A 25036-nucleotide genomic window follows, 5' to 3' on the forward strand; every position below is an offset into this window, starting at 1 on the left:
TGACCTTAGAGCCTCATTTGCGAAATCTTGAGTCAGCAATTGTACTCTAACGACCGTTGGTATGCTAGCACTTCCAGTGCATCTGACCAACAAACTCCGTCTCCTTTAGTTGAGAGTTTCCTTATCAAAGTCATACAGTACACGATCGACAAACAATCCCGCAAGAAGGATATACACAACACTCCCTATCATCTGCAGACAAGGCATGCCCGGCCACAAGACGAACAAGGCTGTAACTCGTGGCGTCATAATATTTAGCTGTCCCATTTTTTATCGCTTTTTCGTGCGTGGGACGACACGAAAAAGGGGGTACAAATTGCTACGATGACCTTGTGTCTTGCCTTGGCTTGCGCAGAGAATGTCGTTCTATCAAAAGTGGAGTCATGTGGCGAGGAACTCCACTGGTGTCAAACTTGGCAATATGCGAGCGATAACACGAAAAGCTGAAGTGTGGACAGCGACAGCGCGAAGAAAAGGATCGTCCGTGTCAGAAAGCTCGCGTGCCTGATTTCCTTGTGTGATATACCGTAGTGGAGAGGGTGTCTCCATACTACTCATTTCCCCAAATGAGTTTGGTTCGGCAAAAATCTGGCCGATAAGCGAAATGAGGGATCCAAACTCTTTTAGCTGGTACGGAATTATGTGAAATGCTTGACATTTTGCTGACTTTTGCACATCCGTGAGACACATGGCATGAGGACAGAACATTTTTGATCAGTGATGCTGGGTCTCACTTACGGAGATTTTTGTGATGACATTCATTGTCTCACGTGGTTATGTTTCACATTTGTTTGTGACGGGAATCTGGCACGAAGTTAGGGGTAGGATATTGCCTTTCAGCTCAGCTCAAAGCATCTGGACCCACGGCGTCGACTTGCCCGAACGATTTAGTGGCTCACAACGATAACATGTGAGCTGCGAGGTACGTCGGTGTCGGTCTCTGATGGAAGATGTGGACCTGTCTCGTGTTCTGGTACACACGAAGTCAGCCCGTCACTTTCGTTCGCGCCATTGATTGACGTCGGCTATTCTGTCTGAAAACGAAATGAAGCGTTTTCGTCCCAAGTCTGTGTAAGAGTCCGATACCAGGGCTTTTTGAAGTATCATTGTGGTTGACAGGCACAGTCGACGATAACGTCAGGACATACGTAGGAATTTATTTTGGTCTATCAAGAAAGATAGCTCGGAAAGCGTTGACATTATGCCATTAAGGCGAAAAGAAAATATGCTAAACGAGCCATGAGCATCTTGGGAATGCCACAAATACACAGCTGACTAGTAAGCACCTTTACAACTTTGCTTCTATCAGTTGTCATCACACTGAGAATCCTCATCACAATCAGCAGATCGTTCGAACCTGAAGCCACGTCCTGAACCGGGTTTTGGAGTTGGGTCTGGGTAATCCAGGTCCGCAGACGGGTCGGCTGTGGTGGTAGTCGTGGTGATAGTATCCGTGCTTGTGGTTGTGGTTGTAGTAGTTGTCGTGGGAGGACTTGTAGTCGAGGATGTGATAGAAGAGGTACTACTAGTAGAAGTGCTGGTGATGGTAATGCTTGAGGTTGTAGTAGTAACCACTGGTCCTAGATCTTCTATGCCATGTTAGTCAGTTCAAACAAAGGGTTCATCAACGTCAAAACTTACTTCTAGATCTGCAGGTCACTGGTCTGCAATTGCCTGGAGCGCTGCCGAAGGTAACGAAGAAGTTCGAGGTGGTCGCACAAAACCCTCCACTCTCGTGAGTGAACGTGCCATCAGCAGTGAGCTTGTACTTTGGTACACTCGCTGGCTTGCTAGAGGTCTTCTCGAACACAAAGTAGCCACTTGAAGCATCTGCGGCAATGTATTGTCTACCAGTCCTCAAATAACCTTGGCGGTCGAAGAAAAACTTGTATGGATTCTCGGTCACCACGGATGCATCATCGCTACCGTCCAGAAATCCAACATAGGAAGTGTCGCCACGCTTCATGTATCTTCGCTTGAGACCTGAATAGGTTACTTCGATATAGAAGCCTGAGGTTTCCTCTGGACCGTCGATGATGGTTGTGGTCGTGGTCGTACTTGTGCTGGTGGTCAATGTGCTGGTGGTCAGTGTGGTCGTAGTGCCAGCGTCTGGACGTGGCCATGGGCCCCAACCTGATCCTCCTTGTTGGTTTCCTTGTTGTGCCGCCGGTGTCGATATCACAGATGGAGGATCCGAAGGGTCATTGCCCTGTTGCGATGACGTGGGAGGAGGGCGACCCCATGGGTTGTTAGGTCGGCCAGGGGTAGGCCTAGCTGGGTTTCCTTGCTGCCATGGACCCCATCCTTTGTGCGCAAACCCTTCTGGATCTGGGGTCTTCTTGGGATCGGTAGCAGTGCTGTATGGCATAGTGAAAGTCACAGTCTTTGTTACGGTGACCACGAAGTCAACGCTGGTTGGCCCAGCAAACGATCGGGTCACACTAGCCCACCATGGTCGACCTGGCACTGTGTATGACTGCTTGTTGGACACGATGGTGGTTGCTGGTGCTGACTGTGGAAAGGTGAAAGTGTAAATACCGCCGTGTGGTACAGCAGTATTGGTAGACACGGTAGCAGTGACTGCTCCAGTGGTCGATGGCGCTGGTCTAGAGACCCAGGTATCTACAAACTTTGAACAGACCGGTGCTTTGCCAGGAGCCCAAGAACACTCTGTAGCATCCATCATCTGCTTTCGGTTTCCGTCTCCTTGCACACCACAGTCAGTGCAGAGTTCGCAGCCTCCGTAGCCAGGAATAGCAAAAGGACCCAATTTGTTATAAGGAGCAACCCAATTCTTGGAGATCGTTTCGTACTTCGTGAGGTTGTATGTCGTATAAGTGCCATTGGGCTTCGCAGTGCTGGTTGGGATAAGGCTTGTTATGGTCGATGCTGTTCCACTGCAGGGCACAGGTTGGGCAGTATTGGTAACCGTGCAAGAAGAGATCGAGGCATTACCCCAACATGGAATCACAGTAGAAACATAGTTGTAGGTGCTCCAGGAGAAGCTACTTGCCGTGTAAGTGCAAGTAGACACAGGTTGATGCTGTGCAGTAACTGTAATGTTCCTGGGTGCATTTCTGCAAGGGACGATGGTAGTGAGTGGCTCGGCGACAGCTAAAGCTATCAAGGACGTTGCGGCGATGGCACGAGTGAGGAACATGGCTGCGAAGGAGTGATGTAAATTAAGTGGCTAGTAAAAGAGTGACTGAATTTGGTGCTTCTTAAAAGAAAGGACGCTTGCAACGCAAGCAATGTTGGACTGCACAAAGGGCAGAAGAAACGTATGGTCGACTGAGACAGGAATGTCGCTGTCTTAACGTCGAGTATTTGGGTGTATCCTTGACATTGTAGACACCAGATCAGAAAGTTATGCCAAGGGGTGCCAAGATGTCCATCGAGACGTTTTACAGGGATGTTTAGCGACGTTCTGTTAGCAGCAACTCCACGCAGATAGTGGAAAGCCGAAAAGTGGATGGAGCCAGATTTTAGTCCCCTTTTCCGATAGTGGCTCTTCTTTGGGTCAAACCATATCGATCTAGCCCGTCAGCCATGTCAGCAATAATTGGTTGCCTTCCACCCCTGCTTATCCAGCGAGATGTCCTTGAAATGGGCTGCCATGCAACTGTCGTGTGCTCGTTTTCCTCAATGAAAGTGGCTGGCGGATTCGCAAGCCGCTGAGAATAGCTTGAGCCTTTGACATAAGCTGATGCCTAAGCTATCGTTGTCGGGCACGCGAGCTCTCAAGAAGGTTGGTTGTCATGGAGCAGCTTATTTCCACATCAGTGCTGCTATTCTCAATGAGCACGAAAGTTCAAAACATGCTCCTGGCTTTACGATGCATATGCATATGAAATCATGTCCCAAAGCACACGTCATGACTCGGAATGCAGGCTGCCTGAGGATGATTCGCCAAGGGCGCAGTACCTATCACACGACAAGAGACACAGTCTTTCGTGTTCTATGTTTTCCGTGCTGACCAAGCTTGGATCTGAAGGCACACACCATGACATCGTTCGTGTTGGAGACAACAATTATGGACTTGCGGCTGAAGAGGCCGGGCTAAGATTCAGATCCTCAAAGTCGTTGATAGAGGCAATCAATTTTCCTCGTATTGTTATCTCGAACTACTTTTACAAGAATTTTGATCTTTTGTAGCCGGCTCGGGACTCAATGCCTCTGTAGAAACTTTCATTGGTCAAGAGCTTGTGTAACCTATTCCTTGCAGATCTCAATCTCTTTGCTCGACGCATTTACAGACTGTCTGTTGAGCATTATGAGCTACAACACAGGATTTGATGAGCAGTACATGTTCGGAGTCCTCGGGACGAAGTCTACCACAGTCTGGTTGAGTGGTCTATATCGATCCTATTCAGAGGTGACCGCATTAGAAGTTCCACTGCTTTTAACTTGTCGTTATCTTCATTCCCTGGGGAGGACAATAATCGTCAGAGGACGTGCCAGGTTCGTATGAGGTATTGTGATATTAAGAAGTATCTATGATCCTTTCGCGTTTGCAGGCTTTTGTGGCTGATACCAGCTTCTCCCGAAATGATATTGAACTAACTTGGGACCATAAAGCGGATCTCCTGCATGAGAGTGTTTCTGACCACCAGCAAATCCATTGATCGGAAGTATGAGAACATCACCGAACAGCCTACCCTGCTTCTGATCATGAAATGTTGCCCAAGAAATCTTCTGGTCTGGCAATTGATCTTGTATCACTTCAAGCACAACGTCACTTATCATACCTGGGCCTGTTGCTTCAAGAACATCAAGCTTGTTGAGCTCGAGTTGAGCTAAACTCTGAACCTTCTGGCGTCGTGCCAGAAATTCGAGGTTGGACATGACCCGATTGATGGCACGATCAAAGATTGGATGATTTGGTTTGGCCATGAGAGTCCGTTGACAGAAGGAAATAGGACGAGCGAACATTTTGTACGTCGTGTCGTCATACTCGATTCCTATTACTGCATTGATGATCTGAGATCCCAGATCCTCGGGAATCCAACGGTCAACGTGTAGCAATACGGATGTGTCAATGTCTGCGTAAACCCCGCCACGAGCGAACACAAGCATGTATCGAAGCAAATCTGCTCGCAATATAATTGCAGAGGAAGCTGTACTGTCGAAGACAATAGCTGATTTGTTGTTTGGGGCTTGGGCGTTCCGCGGAGCAGAAGACCCCGTGCTCTTCGAAGAGAGGTCGTTCCAGAAGTTCACTAATGAAGGTCGTGTGGTCGAGAATGTCTCCCGTACAAATTCGTCGGCGTCTTTGTCTGACAGCCAGTGGTGCTCAAATCCTTTGACATCCTTCCACGTTTGAACCTGCTCTGTATAGTTAGCCTTACCAGCTTCACTTGATGTCTGCCAGATATGCCGAGGAAAGGCAGCGGTATAGCCACTTGGCAGTAGCGGCGACGATATTGGTGCTGGCAAATCAGGCGTGTTTCCTTGTCTTTGCGAGCTCGTCCTGTCGAGCTGAATTTCCGGGGAGGTAGAAGCCGGATCATGCTGGTTCCGTAAAAAGCCAGCAGGCTCAGGTTTCGACGCTTGACTGTCCAAAAGTCTTGGAACGTCAGTGGCCCGCTGCAGCCAGTATACTGAGCACAGCAATACAATTGCTAGTAACAGATAAGTTCCTTTGCGCGTTGTAGCCATTTTTCCTGCCCCAAAGTAGCAAGTCTTTGGCTAAATTGGTGGCAATATTTCAAAACCTGTCGTGTTGTGCCGACGCCATATCTCACCTTCCAGAGTAGAGTTCGTGAAGTATCTTACTTGTATTCGACGCACGAAACCAGTGTTAGCGATCTTTACAAGCAGTACTAGTATGAATAACATTCAACAGATAGGAGTCGTCTTTGTTCGTGGCTGTCGATACACCAATGACCTCGCTATGCACCAGGCTGTTTTGGATCTAGTGTCGCACCACCACAGCTGGTAAGTGGAGTCATATAGTGGTGGAGTTGAGCTTCTGGCTCCTCAGCTCCCCTGGCCCCTTATCTCACAGAGTTTAGCACATCCTTCTGCCGCACAAGCCCGATTTGCAGGCTTACCCTGTTACTGCCTGTACATCACATTGACACGAATTCGACAGGTTGACGGGATGTCTGAGTCCCGTTTTGCCCGTGTGCCCATGTGCCTGTGTGGTTCGCTCCAGGTAGCAGCTTGGCGTGTGGCTGTCACTCAAGCAAGCTGATGATAATAAAACCACCTTATTAAAGTATTGACGAGAGTATGTGAGTGTCCCTGGATTACTCTGACTCTGCCTTGGCATTGAATGCAGTATTGGAACATCGTTCTGGCAGCGCACTGGTACATCTCTCCGTCCAGACGTGCTGTTCTAGCCTCCTCCCATGCTGTAGCCATTGTCCGTTGCTTTGATGATAATGGGATAGGACATTGGTGGTGATTTAGCAAAGATGGCGTTGTTATCACGAACGAACGTGTATTTTGTCCTTAAGGTCGTCACGGTGTTTCTTGCCTGCAGTGTTGTGCTTGACATGGCATTTTACTCAACTAGCACAGCAAGGAATGCTGATCTAGGTGAAGAAAGCAACGCGTCGATAGCGAAGGTATCAATGCTGTATGGCGAGCCAAATCCTCTCTACGAACGTGCGCTTGCGACGCACGAGGCACACAACAACAAATTTGGCTATCCATTCTTCATCTTGCGCGAGCGAACTCTGCCGGGATACTGGTCCAAGCCCGCATACCTATTACGGCTTCTGTTATCTGAGTTAGAGAAGCCAGAGGCAAACAGATTGAAGTGGCTGATGTGGGTAGACGGAGACGTTGTGGTCATGAACCCAAATATTCCACTGGAGATATTCCTACCACCTGAAGCAGATTGGGATCATATCCATGCGGTTATGACGAACGACCATCGAGGATTGAACAATGGTGTGTTCTTTTTGAAAGTACACGAGTGGTCTGTGTGGCTTATGAATTCCTGCCTCAACACTCAGATCCACGTACCAGATCTTCAACTCGAGTTTGGGGATCAGAGTGCGCTCCAATATTGGTTTAACAAAGAGCTTTTCAGAAACAACACCATTCACGTGCCGCAGAGATGGTTCAATGCTTACGCAGGATATCGAGGGGCTCCGACGGATCTGTTTGCCGATCCGCTACAGCCATCGTACAAGTTCAAAGAGAACTCTGTGAAGGAGGGTGATTTGTTTGTTCACCACGCTGGACACAAATCTCTGCGGGCACAGAGAATGCTGCCATGGATCGAGGTTGCCGAAAGCCATCTAGAGTCCTGGCAGTTAGAGCTCGAGGCCACGACTTACTTGGAGGAGATAGCCGACTTCTGGAAGAACGATGCTCGTAACGAACGAAAAGCTGTAGACAAAGTGCAGAAGGTACTGGAGGAGAACTTGCGGAAGAAGCAGGCTGCGAAGGATACGGGAGCAAAATCAGCTGTGGGGCAAGATGGCAAGAAGCAGGCTTGAGTCAGGTTCGCGACTGCCAATCCTGAGTCCAATGATGACTGTTCAGCCGGCACTGGGAACGACTATCGGGCACCTTCCTCATCAACGCTGAGCATCAGCAACCAGCCCAGCAACCCCTCCATGACGTGATTCATATACACAACGCAGGCATCGAATTGCCTCTACGCTCCTGCTCTCTCAAAACAACTAGCTTGGTTGAGATGCTACCTACAAAAGTAGATGTGTACGCCCTGATGAGGCCACTGCAAGGCCAGTAACTCAATCCTGATCTCGCGCGGTCGAAATATTAGGTAGTTACAGTAGTAACCCGCAAGGTACGATGGATCTGCTTGGGAATTGACTGCTCGAGTATGAAGCATTCCTCATTATTGCCCCTGCACTCGACTATCTACGAGCTCGCAGCCACAACGTACGTCGTTGTACATGGCGAATTCTACTGGTTATGTACTGTACATACCACACTCGAAACATTCTTGCCCTAACCACATATCCCAAACGCCGAGACATGCAAATTTCGTCCCTGATTCCCGTACATCATTGCTTGTTCGCATGCCTTCAAAGCCCTTTGAACCTCGCCCATCCCGCAGCTCCGGGTTTGTTGGACTGAACTGCGACCGGCTGAGTAGAAATTTCAAAACCTCTTCCTTCCTCGGCAATTTTCCCACTAACCTCTCTTCTTCGAGTTGCCATGCCTCTTCCAAACTCTGGATCAAGTCCAGCATAGCCACTGTGAAGATCATAACCAGTCGAGTTCGATACCTGACGCTGACCGTTCCATTCTCGACCAGGTGAAGAGTTGCCGACAACGACTGCGGGACCGTGTTGCACAACTCCGTATTGCGCACGATACGGGTCGTACTCTTCGTCGCTTTCTGACGCATATACTTCAAAGTTCCCACTCTCTGTACTCTTGACCGTGTTGCTACGCGTGACATCGTCCTCCTCCTCCTCTTCGTGATTGTATCCTCCTCGTGTTGGTGATCCACCCATTGAAGTACGTAAGTCACCATAGAAACGTCCTTTTGTGCCACTGCCTACAAAGCTTGCCGGTCGAGATGCTGGTGTAGCGTAATGTGCGATAGAGTTGACGTCTGCCTCTTGCAAGGCTTGTCGCGGAGGCGTTCCTTGTGTAGGCAAAGAGAGCGGTTTGACAACCAGGGTTGCATCGGCAAAGTGGTCGTTGACAGGAGTCGGAGGGTTCATACCAAGCGGTTCGCGGCTTCTTTTCTTCTGCGAGGGAAACGACGGAGGAAGTGCTAGGCTTAGATTTTCAGGGCTCGGCATATCGTCTTCACGTTCTTGACCTGGGTATGGAGGCAAGGCAAGGGACGTCAGTTCTACAGCAGGCGTTTGAGTTGTCAGACGGTGAGCATTGTAGTCATGGTGATCATTCGTGGGAGAGGCTGGCGACATAGTCTGGTAAAAATTCTCGTAATCGTTAACTTCGGCAGGCATTCCTTCATAGTGAGTCGAAGAAAGCCATGAGCTTGGTCGTGGTGCAGGCACGCCGAGTCTAGACGAACGAGCGGACTTGTTGTCGAGACCTGCACCTGCTGGACGAGCATTTGTTGCTGGTGTATGTGCTGATGAAGGTCGTGGAAGGGAAGCATTGTCACGTTCCGATTGCAAAGAAGCTCGGACGCTGTAGGGATCCTTGAATTCAGCGACGAAATCCTTCTTGAATGAAAAGGAGTCTCTATCCACTGAGTCTGTACGAGTATGCTTGAATGGTACTCTTCTGCTGTTGATATCAGGTCGGATCATTTGGGAAAAGCGTTCGGAAGCCATTGTAGAATTGCTCATGTGCTTGTCAAATAAGAGGTCAGATTTGTTGCGTTTGTGACGCAGTCTGGAGGTCAAATTATCCTTTTCTTCCAGAGGATTCATGTCTGGCGGTAAATGTATTATTTTGCGATAGATGACTGCCAGGTAGATGTCCACAAATAGCGACAAGAGCAGGAGGAAGCCCTCTATGCCGCAGAGAATCATGAAAGTCTGTATAATCTTATAATCTTGATCGTTGTCGTTGAACAATGTGTCCCAACCATAGACATTCGAAGTGAAATCCAAGGTGGCCATGTAGCAGGATATGGCAAAGAAGGGCAACAGACCAGCATCGATCAGAGCAGCAAACATCTGATAGCTTGCGCATGAAGCTGGCGAACGGCTGTTGATGCCTCGGAAGTGAAAGTAGGTGGCGTACAATGTATGTGCCAGAGCTAGGGCAGGTCCAACTCTTATGATCCATCCCACACCAGTGCTTGTCTTCCTGAGGACGATAATACAGAAGACAGCTCCTAGAGCTCCCAGAAGCGCAAAAGCTCGCAGCACTCTTTGACTCTTCCATGCGGCAGTCACTCGTCCTTTAGTATGCGGAGAGACCGGGATATAGCTGACGTTGCCGTAGGGTGATTGGTGATACTAGGATGAGATTAGCAGGTAGTCCAAGTGTTCGGAAGCTGAGGTAATTACAGAATCAGGATGTCTGTTAAAGGAAATGAGTGGTCCATCTTGCTTGACTTTGGTCTGCTTCGGAGTCCAGGATGCATATGTGACAGCTTTGGGATTGAACCCTCGACTCTGTGGCCCATCGAAGGTGTAGCTGGAAGGTTTGTCGTAGATGAAAGGAGGTGCGACAGCCATTCTGATAACAGCGACTGCCTGCGGCCGCGACTTGACCGACTCGAGATCTTTGGAATGCTGAAAACTGTTGCGCACAGACGAAGGTTATCATCGTAAGAGCAAGTCGGAAGAGGAGATCCTTGTTGACCTGACGTTGCCACGGCAACATGCTTTCTGCTAAGCCAATCATGTCATCTCATGTATCACTAAGGGATTTTTCTCTCGGTCCGTCAGGACATGTACTGTTACGTTGATCGAGAGAGCAACAGCTTTGACATACGAATACGCTCTCATTGTGCATGGTACAGCGCCGTGCCTTGTTGAGTCCATGGTTAGGCTTTGTGGGAGTAGTATGCTAAGTCGAAGAGTGGTATACATGACACAGTCATCCAAGGTGCTCAGTATTTTTGGTTTGTCGCAGCGACACCTTCTGAACAGTCATCTGTGTAGAGCTGCATCAAAGGATACTCTCACTTCTGTTTCCTTTACTTCAGTGGTGATGTGGAAGATTCAACGTGGATAGAAGACAAGCTTTTGGTTAATACATGGCAAGTGGGTCCCCACGAGCTCCCGGTCGGAAGCTCTTTCCCTTAGCGTGAACCCCAACTTTTACACAAGGCCTGCGCTGAAACCCGTAGCACAAAAAGTTTGCGAATCTGTCTCCCCACAAACCCATGTCACGAAAATAAGGTCTGTGGTGGTGCAAGAGGAGGAGCAGAGCTTGGAAATATGCTCCTCAAGTCCAAGAAGGGCCAGCATGTCGAGGAAGCGCGCAATCTGCAGAAGAGTCGCGCTCAAGGACTCTTCACATGGCAGCCTCTCGTCCTGATCACCACTCTCCTGGCCCTTTTGTCCTTGGCCTTCATTGTACACGCTTCTCTGAACCTTCAAGTCGACCCCCAAGGATGTGTCATGTCAATGATGGCCCCGACTTACCTCAAACTGTCCGGCTTTGACACCGAGCACTCCCGATTCGCGAGCAAGTACCATCTCTACCTATATCGCGAAGAGGGAGTCGACGAATACACGCACGACAATATTGGTCTTAGAGGTGTGCCAGTGCTCTTTATCCCTGGTAATGCTGGCAGCTATAAACAAGTCCGCTCGTTGTCCTCCGAAGCCTCTCGATATTTCCACGACAAGCTCCGTGACGATCAGCAGGCCAGGGAAGATGGAGTTCGAGGCCTTGACTTCTTCACCATCGACTTCAACGAGGATCTGGCAGCCTTTCACGGTCAAACCGTGATTGACCAGGCTGAATATGTCAACGAGGCAATAGCATACATCCTTTCCCTCTACCACGATACGAAGCGATTGAATCGAGACTCCGATCTTCCTGACCCAAGTTCTGTCATCCTGATAGGTCACTCAATGGGTGGAATTGTCGCAAGAACCGTGCTAGTAAATAGCAAATATCAGGCCAACTCGGTCAACACCATCATCACGATGTCTACACCTCACGCCCGACCACCGGTATCCTTCGATGTGGACATCGTGACCTTGTACGAGCAGATTAATAATTACTGGAGGGAGGCCTACACTCAGAAGATGTCAAGCAACAATCCCTTGTCACAGACGACAATCATATCCATAGCTGGAGGAGGCAAGGATACTACTGTTCCCTCGGACTACGCTACCATCTCGTCTCTTGTGCCCGACTCCCATGGCTTTACCGTGTTTACATCCACCATTCCCACCGTCTGGACATCAATGGATCACTTGGCCATTACTTGGGCCGATCAGCTGCGAAAAGTCATAGTCAAGTCCCTGTATGAAGTTGTCGATGTCCGAAGATCAGCTCAGACTAAATCTCGAGCTGCACGTATGAAGGTGTTCCGAAAGTGGTTCCTGACCGGTTTGGAAGACGAAGCTGTCAAACGACTCCCACTAGCAGAGCACGATGTCCTGCTGATCTTGGGCGATGAGTCGAGGTCTACCGTAAGCAAGAAAGACAGCATTACCATTCATCGCCTTGGCTTGCAAGACATGTCCTCCGCCAAACTGCTTCCTGTTCCTTCGTCGGCAAATGGATCTGTGAAGCACTTTCAACTCTTGACAGACCAACCTGTTCACCCTGACGGCTCCTTCGACCATTTGGATGTTCTTTTCTGCAGCGCTTTTCCAGTTGCAAATCACGCTTCTTCGACCTCGAATCCAATACATATTGATCTGTCGAATGGTGATGCTAGTGCTACCCGACTTGCTTGCAAGCGCGCTACTGGTGATGCAGTCTCTCTACCGACTTCAAATCGATTATCTCAAAATGCCTTCGACCAAACACCACCCTTCACCTTCCTCCAGTACGACGTGATTGACCTGCAAGAATATCAGTTCGTCGCTGTAGTTGACAAGAGCACCAAGGTCAACGATGGATGGGTCCACGCTGAATTCAACGCCGACTCCGACTCTAGTGTCGTGGTTGACATCAGTCTGCCAATGCTTCTGTTCCGTGGTGTCAGCGTGGAGCTACCCTCAACTCGCGCCTTGATGACTAATATCAAAATTCCAGCATTACAATCGTCTTTGCTCGCCTACAACCTCAAAATGCGTCAGCACGGTTGCCACAAAGATACTGAGCTCTTCACTTTGCTGGTGAGACAATACATCGACGCTCCTCATGAGTCTAAATATTTCGTCAATTTCAAAGAAGGTGATATCAATCTGCACGGTGTTGCTCCGTTCATGCCGCCAGCGTTACCAGGCGAGTCGATCAATAGTGGTGTGTCTTTCCAAATCTGGTCCGACCCTACGTGTAAATCGTCCTTGGAGTTCCGCTTAAAACCCGATCTGCCCGGCAGTCTTGGGAAGCTCGTCATTCGATACCGCACAGTCTTTGCTGCTTTCCCCCTCCTCGTGGTGGCGATGGTGTTGAGGAAACAGTTTCGATTATACGATAACGCAGGAATCTTTATCTCTTTCAGTGACAGTCTCGATCAAAGCTTGCGGTTGCCCTTGCCAATCTTGTTACTGTCCATGACCTTCTTTGCTACTGCTTTTACTGGGAACCTTGCAGCTACAAAGCATGCACCGACACATCAGCCAAACGGGACTGTCAGCTACAACCAAAATGATCTTCTTCTTGGATCCCCCGATGCCTTCTTCTGGTTTCTTGTACCACTATGTGGGGTTATTAGTGTTGGAGTATGTGTTATTCTGAACTATGTCGTACTGACCCTGTTGCAATGCTCCAGTGTGTTGCTGTCGGCCTTTACGACTCGGAACGCTTACGTCAAGATGGTGGACAGTGAGAAAGAGAAGACTTCTGTCGTTACAATGACAGCCACTCCTCGACGTCGGATTATCAACACTGTCGTTCTCTTAGCGCTCGTCGCCACCGTCATTCCCTACCCATTCGCTTACGTTGTCGCATGTCTCGTGCAATTTGCGACGGCCACGCGGGCACTAAGAGATGCGAAAGACCTTCGGACTGGGTCTGCAATGAATTTTTTCAACTACACACATTCGATATTGATCTTAATGCTTTGGGTTCTGCCTATAAATCTGCCGATTCTAGTGGTGTGGGTCCACAATTTGGCTGTTCACTGGTTGACGCCGTTCTCGTCGCATCACAATGTTCTGTCGATTATGCCTTTCATCCTGCTAGTGGAAACATTGTCTACTGGCTCAATGGTGCCACCTCTACAAAAGTTCAAATGGACCACGAATTTTCTCTTCTTCGCTCTGGCTGTGTACTCGGCAGTGTATGGTATGACTTTCGCGTACCGGATACACTATATTGCCAATATTATTGCCTTGTGGCTGGTATTGATACACTTCTCCATGCAGAGGCCCCGACTAATGACATAAACGAGGCAGTCGAGACATTATCAGTGAAGTCATTTTCTGTTGTCTCACCTCAGAGAAAAGCTGCGTTTAGAGCTCGACCCTGAAACGTTAGACGAGGTCGCTTTGCGTTCAAAAGATCTGTAGTAATATTTGAAACAGTGTAATGTGCATAGACGAACCCTGATAATTATTGCAAAAAGAGCATGATATTCATGAGGCCTAGAAAGACAATTGAACAAATTAGTGCTAGACATAATACAAAAACATCGAGAAAAATGACATTTGGCTTATGCTTGCATCGTGCTTGAGTGATTGTTCTGTTCAGAAGTCCTCCTTCCTGGCATAACCATCACTCAAGCCTTCTTTGACAAAAGTCCCTCTCATCTTAAAACGGAGTCACTTCGAACACTCATTACTTCGTTTTCTACGTTAGCTCGCTCATGACCAAGATACCTTCTGGCCCGACCAACCATTTATTCTGAAGTCGATTAGCGTGTCAAACACCACTATCAAGAACCCAGAACTTGCGCCTGCAAAATCGCAAGAAAAGCCCAATATACCTCAAACTCTTCCAGCTCAAACAACCGTGGTGCTCACAAGCCCATCGAGTCCATTACCACAAACAGCAACTACGACTCCGTCCTCAACAGATCCGGCTAAGACATCTTTTGATCTCCTCTCTCCCGCATATCTGACCGTGGGTCTCATCTTCGTTGTCGTTCTCGTCGCACTCATCTGGCTCCTGATGGGTCCCAACGCTCGAAGACCATGGTCCTGTCATTCTCATAGGAAAAGTGTGGAGGTACCTCTGCGACAACGAGGGCCAGGCGATGCATACGAGGTCAATCCGGACATGTGGAGTGGTGGTGGTAGATTCGTTGGTGAATCACTACGAGGCAGAGATCGAGATAACGATCCGGTTCTTGAGATATCGGGTGCAGCTATGGAGATTGGGTATGACGCTAGGGGGACAAGAGCGAGAGAAGATGGAACAGGGTCACAGCATAGGTGTGTGAGCGCCTCGCCATGTTCAGGAGAGCATTATGAGATCGCAAGATACGATCGAGACCTACCTCCACCTTACCGGCAGGAAGAGAGACACATGGTATAGGAACGAACAGAAGGATTGTGCCTAGCTAGAAAAGGCAAGGGCAAGCTCTAGCACGTGCGCGCTCGAAGACATCGAGCTGGAACGTGAAGGATTGATACGGGAACGTTGGTATAGATGTCAAGCATGTTAAGCTGGACCTCAGGTTCGAGGCAGTTCGGGCACGAGCGAGGGCGAGTATGCTCTGGCGCTAGTTCGAAATAGTTCGACTTTAATGACGTCGCTGCTCACTTGAATCTCCGAGCTGACCAACACTCGTGAATTCTGACTGCTCTGAATACGATTCACAAGAATAGGTCCTCAATTTCATGCAGTAACCTCACACATCTTAGTATCGTACTGTACCGCCAGCTCCTACTCCTTTCCTCCCAGATCACGACTACCATGGCCATAATACGAAGCTCTCGAGCTATCGTTCGCTCAATCGAGCGCGTTGCCTTTCAAAGCACTGCACGCACATCTACTGCTCCTGCTCTGACCCTCAGACAGGAGATTTGCGCGTCAAAACACAACTTAACAACATTGACTTCTCGAAGGTCTTTCTCGGTCTTATCGACTCTCAAGGAGTCAGGAGCGGCGTCGGCGTATGAACCAGTTGGTTCTGGCATCTCTCCTCCCAAATCATACAGCTTCGAAGAAGTACAGGATCTGACCAGCAGTCCTTCTAAAGGTCGCATCTTAATCGACGTTCGAGAACCAAGCGAGTTGCTCCAAACTGGTCGTATTCCAACTGCCAAGTCAGTGCCTATCTCTTCCGCTCCAGACGCCTTCTTCATGAATGAGGAGGACTTCGAGACGAAGTTCGGATTTCCTAGACCTAGTGAGAAAGATGAAGTTATATTCTACTGTAAGGCTGGTGTGAGGAGCAGGCAGGCTGCCTTGCTAGCTCAACAGGCTAGACCAGTCTTTGGCGGGAAAGTGGGAAACTATCAGGGAAGTTGGCTCGATTGGGAAAAGAACGGAGGTAAAGTCGAAAAAGAGGGCGAACAAGGGGAAGAGAGTAGCGTCTCGGGAGTCACGAATCCTGGTCAGGCTGTTCCCGGTACTCCTAGACCATAAATGAGAAACAAATACAAAACTTAGTCCGAAGTATTTGCTTCAAAGGCTAAAAGGTCGGATTTTTGCATAGGAGTTCAATTGTCTTGAGGATCTATCCGGGAAATGAGAACCATCGCCGCAGGCGCTACTTGAACTTGCAATAATCTACACTTTCCCTTCGTGTCTTCCAATTGAAGGACAGCATTCTCGTCAACCCCAATTTTGAATATCCTACTGTCCTTGGCGTACTTCTTGGACGTCGATGAGGCACGTCACGCAGATTATACACGTACAGCATCTGAGCGCTTATCCTGCTTTGTCCAATCAGAATTTGTCTCAGGTATTATGAGCCAGCTTTGAGCTACAGCTAATGGCATGTATCTATAGGCCCTGTGAGAGGCAAGATACTGTTGAAACACCAAATTCTACGTCTTGTGGTGAGCTGTCCCTTTCACGTTCAGCTTTTTGACCAGGCTTTACAATCTGTCCCATATCTTATTTGCAAAATAGACGAAGATATGCTGCAGAGCACAGCATCTCATTCGGGATGAAACAGGGAGTTGATGCTTTCGAAAAGCGCAACGTTGGCTGTTTTTGTGACTTACCTTACCCCACTGCAGAACGAATTGGTCTTGCCATTGTGAGGTCCATATTCTGATCTGCTCACAATCACAAACATCCCAAGCAGTTGACCGCTACAATTGACACTCGCCACGATTGCAGCTCGTCCTGAGACCATACCAGTATTGAGATTGCGCTCCTGTATAATCAATGTCACAGATCGACCGTTGTGGCTCGAATGCAGGAGCTATGTAGCACAGACATGTTCGTTTGGTCAACAAACAAGGGTATATTTGGCTACCACTTCGGGGAGAAGATCCTATACCTCCACCCTCGCTACGCGCATCATACATGGTCTCAGACTACTAATTTACAACTTTGAAAATGCTTGCAAAAGAGAGTGCTTTGGGGCCTGAACGAGTTGGTATAAGCATGATGAGGGCATTCTATAACAATGGACTGTTCAGCAAAAACACTCTTTCAGGTTTGCGTTTCAGCATCAACTTTAACCCAGTCATTCTTTCAAGATGCATTGTTAGTCGCTGATCATTCTCTTCTTATCATTCAACTTCTTTATGCAACTCCTGTTCCAGTCCCAGGTACTGCGCAGTTGATGCGTCTGCCCGACGACACGCAAAGGCATCCAGATCGTCCTCGTTATCCGAGTACCGACGGTAGTTGTTACAATATTCCTCAGAACCGACAGTGTTGGAGTCCTGGCTACGATATCGATATAAACATCGAGACCACCTGGCCAACTACAGGTAAGGTCGTCTCCTACACGCTCGATGTACAGAACAAGACTCTTGCCCAGGATGGCCATCCACGACCTGTGCATGCTATCAACGGTCAATTTCCAGGACTAACTATCAGAGCTAGATGGGTTGATACTCTTCGAATTACTGTCAAGAATAGCCTTCAACACAACGGTGCCAGCAACCACTGGCATGGAGTGAGGCAGTGGCAGACCAATCCTATGGACGGGGCCAATGGCATTACAGAATGTCCTCTAGCACTAGGTCAATCCGAGACCTACACCTTCTTAGAAACACAATACGGCACAACTTGGTATCACTCTCACCATTCACGTCAATATGGAGATGGATTGTGGGGCACCATTGTCATCGATGAACCATCAAGTGCCAATTGGGACATCGACCTTGGTGTCTTACCTGTCCAAGATTGGTTCTACGATATATCTGAAACTATCATGTACAGGCTCGTTCGTGCGCAGATTCGCAACCAGCCGGTGGCCAATAACATCCTTATTAACGGTACGACTGTGAACTCGGCTGGTGGAGGAGTTTACCATGGCAACACGATTGAGAAGCGTAAGAATTATTTGCTGTAACTTGTGAACACTGGTATTGGCGATACCTATAAAGTCGGCCTTGATGGGCACAATATGACTGTAGTGTCGATGGATTTCGTGCCTATTGTGCCGTATACTACTAAGTGGCTTACAATCGGTATTGGTCAACGTTGGAACGTTGTCATCGAGGCCAACCAGCCTGTTGACAGCTACTGGCTTCATGTCGTCTCAAGCAGGTTGCAGTGCCAATAGTGTGACGAATGCCGTCAGTGTTTTCAGCTACGAAGGAGCCAACAACACTATGCCTAGCGACAGAATTCGCAATAACGCCCCTCCGACCAGTGATTGCGTCGATCCGAATAGCGATCTTATTCCGTGGGTTCCTCTCAACGTCTCATCCAACGAAACTATTCCCCAATCCTCCCGCCTCGACGTCGGATTTGCAGTTGTCCAGAACAGCTCCTCTCAAACACAGACCCTCGTCCAATGGACCCTAGACTCGACCGCCACTGTCGCCGAATGGCATCATCCAACCCTCCAATACGTCCGTGGAGGCACCTCAGCATACCCCCGCAGCATGAACCTCATCAACCTCCCTACAAAGAACCAATGGTCCTTCTGGGTTATCCAAGCCCAAGTCAACTCGATAACTCCACCACCACAAGCTCACTCTACGCATCTCCACGGCCACGATTTCTAGGTCCTCGGTGCTGGGACTGGCGTCTACGACGATAGCACGACATTGAACTATATCGATCCTCCATGACGTGACGTGACGATGTCACCTGCAAGTGGTTATGTTGTGCTGGCTTTTGTCATGGATAATCCTGGTGCGTGGTTGATGCATTGCCATGTTGCTTGGCATCAGGGATTGGGTTTTGGTGCGCAGTTCTTGGAGAGGGCTAGCGAGGCCCTTCCGATGACTGATAGGGAGGAGGGTGGGGCTCAGCAGTGCGAGAGTTGGGATCAGTATGATGATATTGCGCTGTATGAGCAGGAGGGTAGTGGTATTTGAGGTAGACGAGAGATTGGTTGAGTGGACGTGGGTGGAAAGTGTCTGATGTTCAAAAACTTAAGAGTAAGTAGGCACGTATTTCGAGCCTGCCTGTTCGGCTGTGTTGAGTGTAGGCAGGTGGAACAGATACGCACGTACACGCGACATTGGTGGCACCGTCCCCGTTCACTAAACTTATTGGTTTCTAAATTCTTAATGCATAGCTTACCACAACCCCGGCTTAGTTCTATCTACACTTGTTCACTGTCTACATTTGGTTTCTGCATGACTATCGCCACAGCACTTTAATCTAAATAACAGTATGGCACAGCCGGTTGTGTCAAGAAGAAGGATCCTTAACAACGTAAGGAACTTTGGATAGAGCGCGATCACAAGAACCAACACTTTACGAGGCTATCTATACCTACCACCCCACAACAGGCGTGAAAGCTATACACCTGGAGACTCCAACAGATACATAGTATGATGAACAGAAGGATGTCCCGGCACCAACTGAGGAAGAAATGAACAGACTGCAGAAGGATATCGTCGCAAGCATAGCCAGAGTACTACACGTCGACCCCCAGAAAGCAGAGCAAGAAGCTATTGCAGTCGGCAAAAGACAGGTGGTATCGGCGCTTGCAGTCTTCAAAGATGGGGTGTTCCAGGACCTGCCGGCCGTCAAAGCGTTTAGGCTCAAAGTGACTGAGCTGAAGAATCTTGCGACAAGGTTAGAGAACCAGACTCGGTATATGCAGGAATGGCCCGCTTTGCACGGCTCAAACAATGACCTTGAGAGGCTTGAGAAGGTCAATACTGTGCTAGAGGAGTCTCGCGGTCTAGTTGACGACATGGTCAGAGAGATTAGTATCGCCCGCAGGCTCATGCTGCTGTTGTCAACGACGGAGAGAGGGGATGGGGCCATGATGCCAGCTCCTCGACAGTGACAGCCGCTCACAATGGCTTAGATCTTCCCATCCGTACGGCTCCGCCCAGGGACAATGCAACGTCAGATTCTACCGGTGGCTCGAACGGCATATATAACCAGATTTGTGCTGCTGGGATCCTTACAATCATGTCTGCAGGAAGTCAAACGTCGCAGACTGCGAATACTACGGACTTGACCAGCACATGATTGGTGGACCTTGAATCCGGCGTTGGTTTGAGCTTGTGCAGTAATGACAAGTCTTCGTACTCTGTCTGTTCGAATAAGGATAGACTATTGTGGTGAAGGGTAGGCAAAGTCCGTTGTTAGACACGTTTTGGGAGGCAAACGTGGGTGCCAGATAAGGTTGAGGAATAAATTTGCTGAGATGCTGAACATGCCTGACACGTCCATTCTGCGAGTCTAAATTTGATAACTTTGACTTTCGTGCCGAAGTTTTGATCGACACGGGTTTCTATCGCGATAAACTGGAGAATTCTTGATTTGTTCATTCGACGTCCTGTCACTGTAGATCTACAACCCTGTAGGATTCAACACGACCATGGCAACTACCGAACAGCCTCTGCCGGCTGTGGCCAGCAATGAGACAAAACTCAGTCAGCAATATGACACACCCTTGGGCCTTGCCCATACAACGATGAATGCCCTAAAGGATCGTATAAAGCTTCATTACGATCTGGCCAGTGACTACTATTTCAATTTATGGTAAGCTACAATCCCACCAGAAAAGTCTTGGCACTATCATGCCTGGCACCACTTTCTCTCGAAGGTATGGGCAATATATTAAGACCAGTCCAGGGGCGAACACATCCATCATGGCTACTACCCTACGCCAGAAGCCAAAGCAACTGAGACCAAAGAAGTGGCACAAGTCAATCTCATCAAGCTCCTACTCGAAACTGCCAAGCTCCCAGCAACAGCAACGCAATCACCACTCAAAGTCCTCGACGTAGGATGTGGTATCGGCGGTACATCTCGCTATCTCGCCTCAGAGCTCGGCGCCACAGTCACAGGCATCACGATATCCACGAAGCAAGTCGAAATGGCACGACGACTCACCAAGACCGCGGCGGCAAAGCAACAAGATCAAAGCACAGCATCAGACGTAAGTAAAGACAACAGCACCAACGACTCCTCAGAATTCATCCCCCTCGGCCCCAACAACGGCAAAGTCCAATTCCTGGAACTCGACGCCGAGAAAATGGGCGAACACTTCGCCGCTCAATCCGCCTCCTTTGACGTCGTCTGGATTAGTGAGGCCCTCTCTCATTTCCCCAACAAACCGCTCTTCTTCGCAAATGCGCAAAAGGTGCTCAAGCAGGGCGGGAAACTGGTCATTGCGGATTGGTTCAAGAGCGAGAGTGTGAAGGTGGGAGATGCGGATATCAAGGCGATTGAGGATGGGATGTTGTTGCCGCCGTTGTGTACGGATGGAGAGTATGTGGGGATGGCGAGGGAGAATGGGTTGGAGGTATTGGGGGGTGGGGAGCCGAAGGATATTAGTGAGGATGTTAAGCAGACTTGGTGAGTTGTTTTTTCTATTGCGTGTGACGATGTGAATCGTGCTGACGAAACGAAATAGGGATATTACTTGGTCGCTGATACAAAATCCGTCGCTGTGGGCGTTCGCGTTCAGTCAGGGACGAGATGGGATTGCGTTCTTGCAGGCTTTCCGAGCTATGAGACGTGGTTATGCGAATGGCAGTTTCCGATACTCCGTGATGGCGTTCCAGAAGTAGAGGTCAATACTGAGAGTTGTAGAAAGGCAGATTAGCGACAAAGGTCGATAGACATAGAAGGAACTTTTAGAAGACAATCTATTCCACTATACACTGCTGTACTGGCTTGAAAACGTTGGTTCTCGCATAGATGCGTATGACCACCGCGCTTCTTACAAGACGGAAAGTCTTGGGAATTTGTCCTGTCCAACATGTCAGTATTTCCTTTCTCGCTCAGTGTACCAAGTAAACATACCTCATATCCAGGCGGCATCCATCTACCCTTCTTGACCAACTCCTCGGTGTATTTGTCGATTTCTGGAGCTGCTTCGGCAAGCTCATCAACAGTTGTCTCCTCCCATGGACGGGCACCTTCAATGTCGCCGAGAGCCTTCTCGAGACTGCGGAGCTCAACCTGGACCTTGGATTTGGTCTCCTCTGCGTTCTTGAGGGCTACCTGTTCTGTTCGGTTGTCAGCTCAAGAACTGAGGGACAGCTTCACACGTATTTCCGCGCATATATTGCAGACGCAGGTTTTGAAAAACTCACCAAAGCTTTCAATGGCCTTGATCTGCTTGCTCACATCATAGGTCTTGGGCTGGAATGTCTTGTAATATTGCTCAATCTCCTTGATGACGTCCTGGTTCTTCAGCACGCTTCGGTAGTGTTCGAAATCGACAGTTTGTGGCTGGCTCTGGAGTTCTTGGACTCTGCGCCTTGCGTTGTCGTTTCGCTGTTTGAAGGCGGACAGCGAGCTAGCTGTCTGACCTTTGAGGCCCAATTGAGATCCGATCTTGCTCCAGTCGAGCTTCGCAGCTGCTCGAGTTGTCTAGGATCTGTTAGCTTAGTCCCGCAAAGAATCAATGTGAGGGTTTCGAAGCAGTTGCTGGTGCAGATTGGGGATTTCGCGTCGTCGTTCCGGTGTCGAGTACGCGACGAGCTTCAGAACTACCGGGAGGACGCCCAGGGTCACATACTTGAGACATCTTGAGCAGAGTTGAGTGGTGCGATCTGTCGTGGTCTACCAGGGAGAGTGAAGAACGCAGCTAGTCCGGCAGCCATGAAGTCGACCCACGTGACCACGGCTAAGCTCTTTTCATCTCCGAAGTGGATACCATTCTCAAGTTCTATTACGATCGTTAATCTTCGACAAAGTCCTCGCTGGCAAAATAATTTCATCTTCGATATACAACCATCATCGACATCGATTTCACTTCCTTTCCAGCTTGCTTTCTTCATCCGACCTTCATCACCGTTCTCGTGTAATATATCTTGTACATCTGAATTCAACCTGTTACACCTCGATTCGTAATGCTCGCATCAAGGTTGCTGCGCTCGGTAAGTCACCATGCGATATCACATCGATACAGCATCAAGTCGAGCATCTTCTAACTCATCAACAGGCGCCGCGCTCATCGGTTCTTCCTCGATTCTCACGCACGAGTCCTTCGATCTTCACAAGATATGCCTCTACAAATCCTGACACGAGTACTGAGAAGGTTAAGGGTCAGGTTATAGGAATAGATCTTGGTACCACGAACAGTGCCGTCTCGATTATGGAAGGAAAAACGCCTCGTATCATAGAGAATGCCGAAGGAACTCGAACGACGCCATCCGTGGTTGCTTTCACAGAAGGGGGTGAACGTCTTGTGGGTGTATCCGCCAAACGCCAGGCCGTGGTCAACCCAGAGAACACTCTCTTTGCCACAAAACGATTGATTGGCCGAAAGTATACAGATCCCGAGTGCCAGAAAGACATTAAAGAAGTGCCATACAAGATCGTTCAGCACACAAACGGCGATGCTTGGGTCGAGGCTCGTGGACAGAAATACTCCCCGTCCCAAATTGGTGGCATGGTCTTACAAAAGATGAAGGAAACAGCGGAGGCATATCTTGGTAAACCAGTCAAGAATGCTGTCGTAACTGTTCCTGCATATTTCAACGATCAGCAGCGTCAAGCTACCAAGGATGCCGGTCAAATCTCAGGTCTCAATGTTCTTCGTGTGGTCAACGAGCCTACTGCCGCCGCCCTTGCTTATGGTCTTGAGAAGGAAGCCGACAGAACCATCGCAGTCTTCGATTTGGGTGGCGGCACGTTCGACATCTCGGTGTTGCAGATCAGCGCCGGTGTGTTCGAGGTGAAGTCCACAAACGGTGATACCCATGTAAGTACTCTCTTTTTCCCTTCTTCACCTTCACCACACCTTGTCACAACGCTAACACCCAAGAAAGCTAGGCGGTGAGGATTGGGATATTACGCTGGTGCGACACATCGTCCAGAACTTCAAGAAAGATTCCGGCATCGATCTATCCAACGACAGAATGGCTGTCCAGCGAATCCGAGAAGCTGCTGAGAAGGCCAAAATCGAGCTTTCGTCCTCCTCGCAAACTGACATTAACCTGCCCTTTATCACAGCCGATGCTTCGGGACCAAAGCACATCAACATGAAGATGACTCGATCTCAGCTCGAGCAGCTTGTTGATCCGCTTCTCTCGAGAACTGTTGAACCTGTTCGAAAAGCCCTCAAGGATGCAGGCATGTCCGCCAAGGAAATTGACGAAGTTATCCTCGTTGGCGGCATGACCCGTATGCCCAAGGTCACTGAATCCGTCAAGAACATCTTCGGCCGAGAGCCTGCTAAATCCGTCAACCCTGATGAAGCCGTTGCCATGGGCGCTGCTATTCAAGGCGCTGTTCTGGCTGGCGAGGTTATGGATGTCTTGCTCCTCGATGTTACCCCATTGTCTCTTGGTATTGAGACGCTGGGAGGTGTCTTTACCCGACTGATTAACCGAAACACAACCATCCCAACCAAGAAGTCTCAAATCTTCTCTACTGCTGCAGATTTCCAGACCGCTGTGGAGATCAAGGTATACCAGGGCGAGCGTGAGCTTGTCCGAGACAACAAGCTACTTGGCAACTTCCAGCTTGTTGGTATTCCACCAGCTCACAGAGGTGTCCCACAAATTGAGGTAACTTTCGACATCGACGCAGACTCTATCGTCCACGTTCACGCCAAGGACAAGTCTACAAACAAGGATCAATCTATCACCATCGCCTCTGGCTCAGGTCTGTCAGACTCTGAGATCGAGAACATGGTCAGTGACGCTGAGAAGTTCGGTGCAGCTGACAAGGAGCGAAAGGCGGCCATTGAGGCTGCCAACCGTGCTGACAGTGTCCTGAACGATACTGAGAAAGCGCTTAAGGAGTTTGAAGACAAGCTCGACAAGGCCGAGGCTGATCAAATTCGAGAGAAGATCACTTCTCTCCGCGAATACGTCGCCAAAAATCAGAGTGGCGAGGGCACCGCCACTGCTGAGGAGATGAAGCAGAAGATCGACGAGCTCCAAACCAGCGCGCTCACATTATTCGACAAAATGCACAAGGCACGAGGAGAGAGCCAACAAACCCCACCACCAGGTAGCGAGCAACAGGGCGAGAACAAGTCGTAAGAGATGTATAGATGAAGTGGCGTTGTGATGGCAAAAGCATTCTG

At 49.1% G+C, this 25036-nt stretch overlaps 11 protein-coding genes across 11 annotated transcripts; 7 read left to right on the plus strand and 4 right to left on the minus strand.

The window, feature by feature from the left end:
- Positions 1-1305: 1305 nt before the first annotated feature.
- Positions 1306-2368, minus strand: LTR64_000339 (uncharacterized protein; the record flags this gene model as incomplete). Its single annotated transcript, XM_064894724.1, has 2 exons — positions 1306-1589; positions 1642-2368. 2 exons carry the CDS (start codon positions 2366-2368, stop codon positions 1306-1308), a joined length of 1011 nt encoding a protein of 336 aa, XP_064757411.1.
- A 2126-nt stretch (positions 2369-4494) lies between these two features.
- Positions 4495-5510, minus strand: LTR64_000340 (uncharacterized protein; the record flags this gene model as incomplete). The annotated part of the gene is made up of 2 exons (XM_064894725.1): positions 4495-5325; positions 5349-5510. 2 exons carry the CDS (start codon positions 5508-5510, stop codon positions 4495-4497), a joined length of 993 nt encoding a protein of 330 aa, XP_064757412.1.
- A 909-nt stretch (positions 5511-6419) lies between these two features.
- On the plus strand, positions 6420-7454 carry LTR64_000341 (uncharacterized protein; the record flags this gene model as incomplete). Its single annotated transcript, XM_064894726.1, has 1 exon — positions 6420-7454. The coding sequence occupies one exon, from the start codon at positions 6420-6422 to the stop codon at positions 7452-7454; it is 1035 nt and encodes a 344-aa protein (XP_064757413.1).
- Positions 7455-8009: 555 nt separating this feature from the next.
- On the minus strand, positions 8010-10097 carry LTR64_000342 (uncharacterized protein; the record flags this gene model as incomplete). Its single annotated transcript, XM_064894727.1, has 2 exons — positions 8010-9875; positions 9927-10097. The coding sequence occupies 2 exons, from the start codon at positions 10095-10097 to the stop codon at positions 8010-8012; spliced, it is 2037 nt and encodes a 678-aa protein (XP_064757414.1).
- Positions 10098-10805: 708 nt separating this feature from the next.
- BST1 (GPI inositol deacylase) lies at positions 10806-14973 on the plus strand (the record flags this gene model as incomplete). Its single annotated transcript, XM_064894728.1, has 2 exons — positions 10806-13777; positions 14355-14973. The coding sequence occupies 2 exons, from the start codon at positions 10806-10808 to the stop codon at positions 14971-14973; spliced, it is 3591 nt and encodes a 1196-aa protein (XP_064757415.1).
- Positions 14974-15354: 381 nt separating this feature from the next.
- RDL2 (Thiosulfate sulfurtransferase rdl2, mitochondrial) lies at positions 15355-16029 on the plus strand (the record flags this gene model as incomplete). The annotated part of the gene is made up of 1 exon (XM_064894729.1): positions 15355-16029. The coding sequence occupies one exon, from the start codon at positions 15355-15357 to the stop codon at positions 16027-16029; it is 675 nt and encodes a 224-aa protein (XP_064757416.1).
- Positions 16030-17545: 1516 nt separating this feature from the next.
- On the plus strand, positions 17546-18581 carry LTR64_000345 (uncharacterized protein; the record flags this gene model as incomplete). The annotated part of the gene is made up of 2 exons (XM_064894730.1): positions 17546-17900; positions 18091-18581. 2 exons carry the CDS (start codon positions 17546-17548, stop codon positions 18579-18581), a joined length of 846 nt encoding a protein of 281 aa, XP_064757417.1.
- Positions 18582-19399: 818 nt separating this feature from the next.
- On the plus strand, positions 19400-20010 carry LTR64_000346 (uncharacterized protein; the record flags this gene model as incomplete). Its single annotated transcript, XM_064894731.1, has 2 exons — positions 19400-19729; positions 19756-20010. 2 exons carry the CDS (start codon positions 19400-19402, stop codon positions 20008-20010), a joined length of 585 nt encoding a protein of 194 aa, XP_064757418.1.
- A 352-nt stretch (positions 20011-20362) lies between these two features.
- LTR64_000347 (uncharacterized protein) lies at positions 20363-21560 on the plus strand (the record flags this gene model as incomplete). The annotated part of the gene is made up of 3 exons (XM_064894732.1): positions 20363-20526; positions 20620-21345; positions 21404-21560. 3 exons carry the CDS (start codon positions 20363-20365, stop codon positions 21558-21560), a joined length of 1047 nt encoding a protein of 348 aa, XP_064757419.1.
- A 152-nt stretch (positions 21561-21712) lies between these two features.
- On the minus strand, positions 21713-22525 carry ATP7 (ATP synthase d subunit; the record flags this gene model as incomplete). Its single annotated transcript, XM_064894733.1, has 4 exons — positions 21713-21742; positions 21796-22001; positions 22089-22368; positions 22517-22525. 4 exons carry the CDS (start codon positions 22523-22525, stop codon positions 21713-21715), a joined length of 525 nt encoding a protein of 174 aa, XP_064757420.1.
- A 325-nt stretch (positions 22526-22850) lies between these two features.
- SSC1 (Hsp70 ATPase ssc1) lies at positions 22851-24992 on the plus strand (the record flags this gene model as incomplete). The annotated part of the gene is made up of 3 exons (XM_064894734.1): positions 22851-22877; positions 22943-23704; positions 23772-24992. 3 exons carry the CDS (start codon positions 22851-22853, stop codon positions 24990-24992), a joined length of 2010 nt encoding a protein of 669 aa, XP_064757421.1.
- Between the last annotated feature and the right edge of the window lie 44 nt (positions 24993-25036).

The sequence above is a fragment of the Lithohypha guttulata genome, assembly GCF_036872675.1.
Source record: "Lithohypha guttulata strain CCFEE 5908 chromosome Unknown scaffold_1, whole genome shotgun sequence".
In the NCBI taxonomy this organism is placed as follows: domain Eukaryota; kingdom Fungi; phylum Ascomycota; class Eurotiomycetes; order Chaetothyriales; family Trichomeriaceae; genus Lithohypha; species Lithohypha guttulata.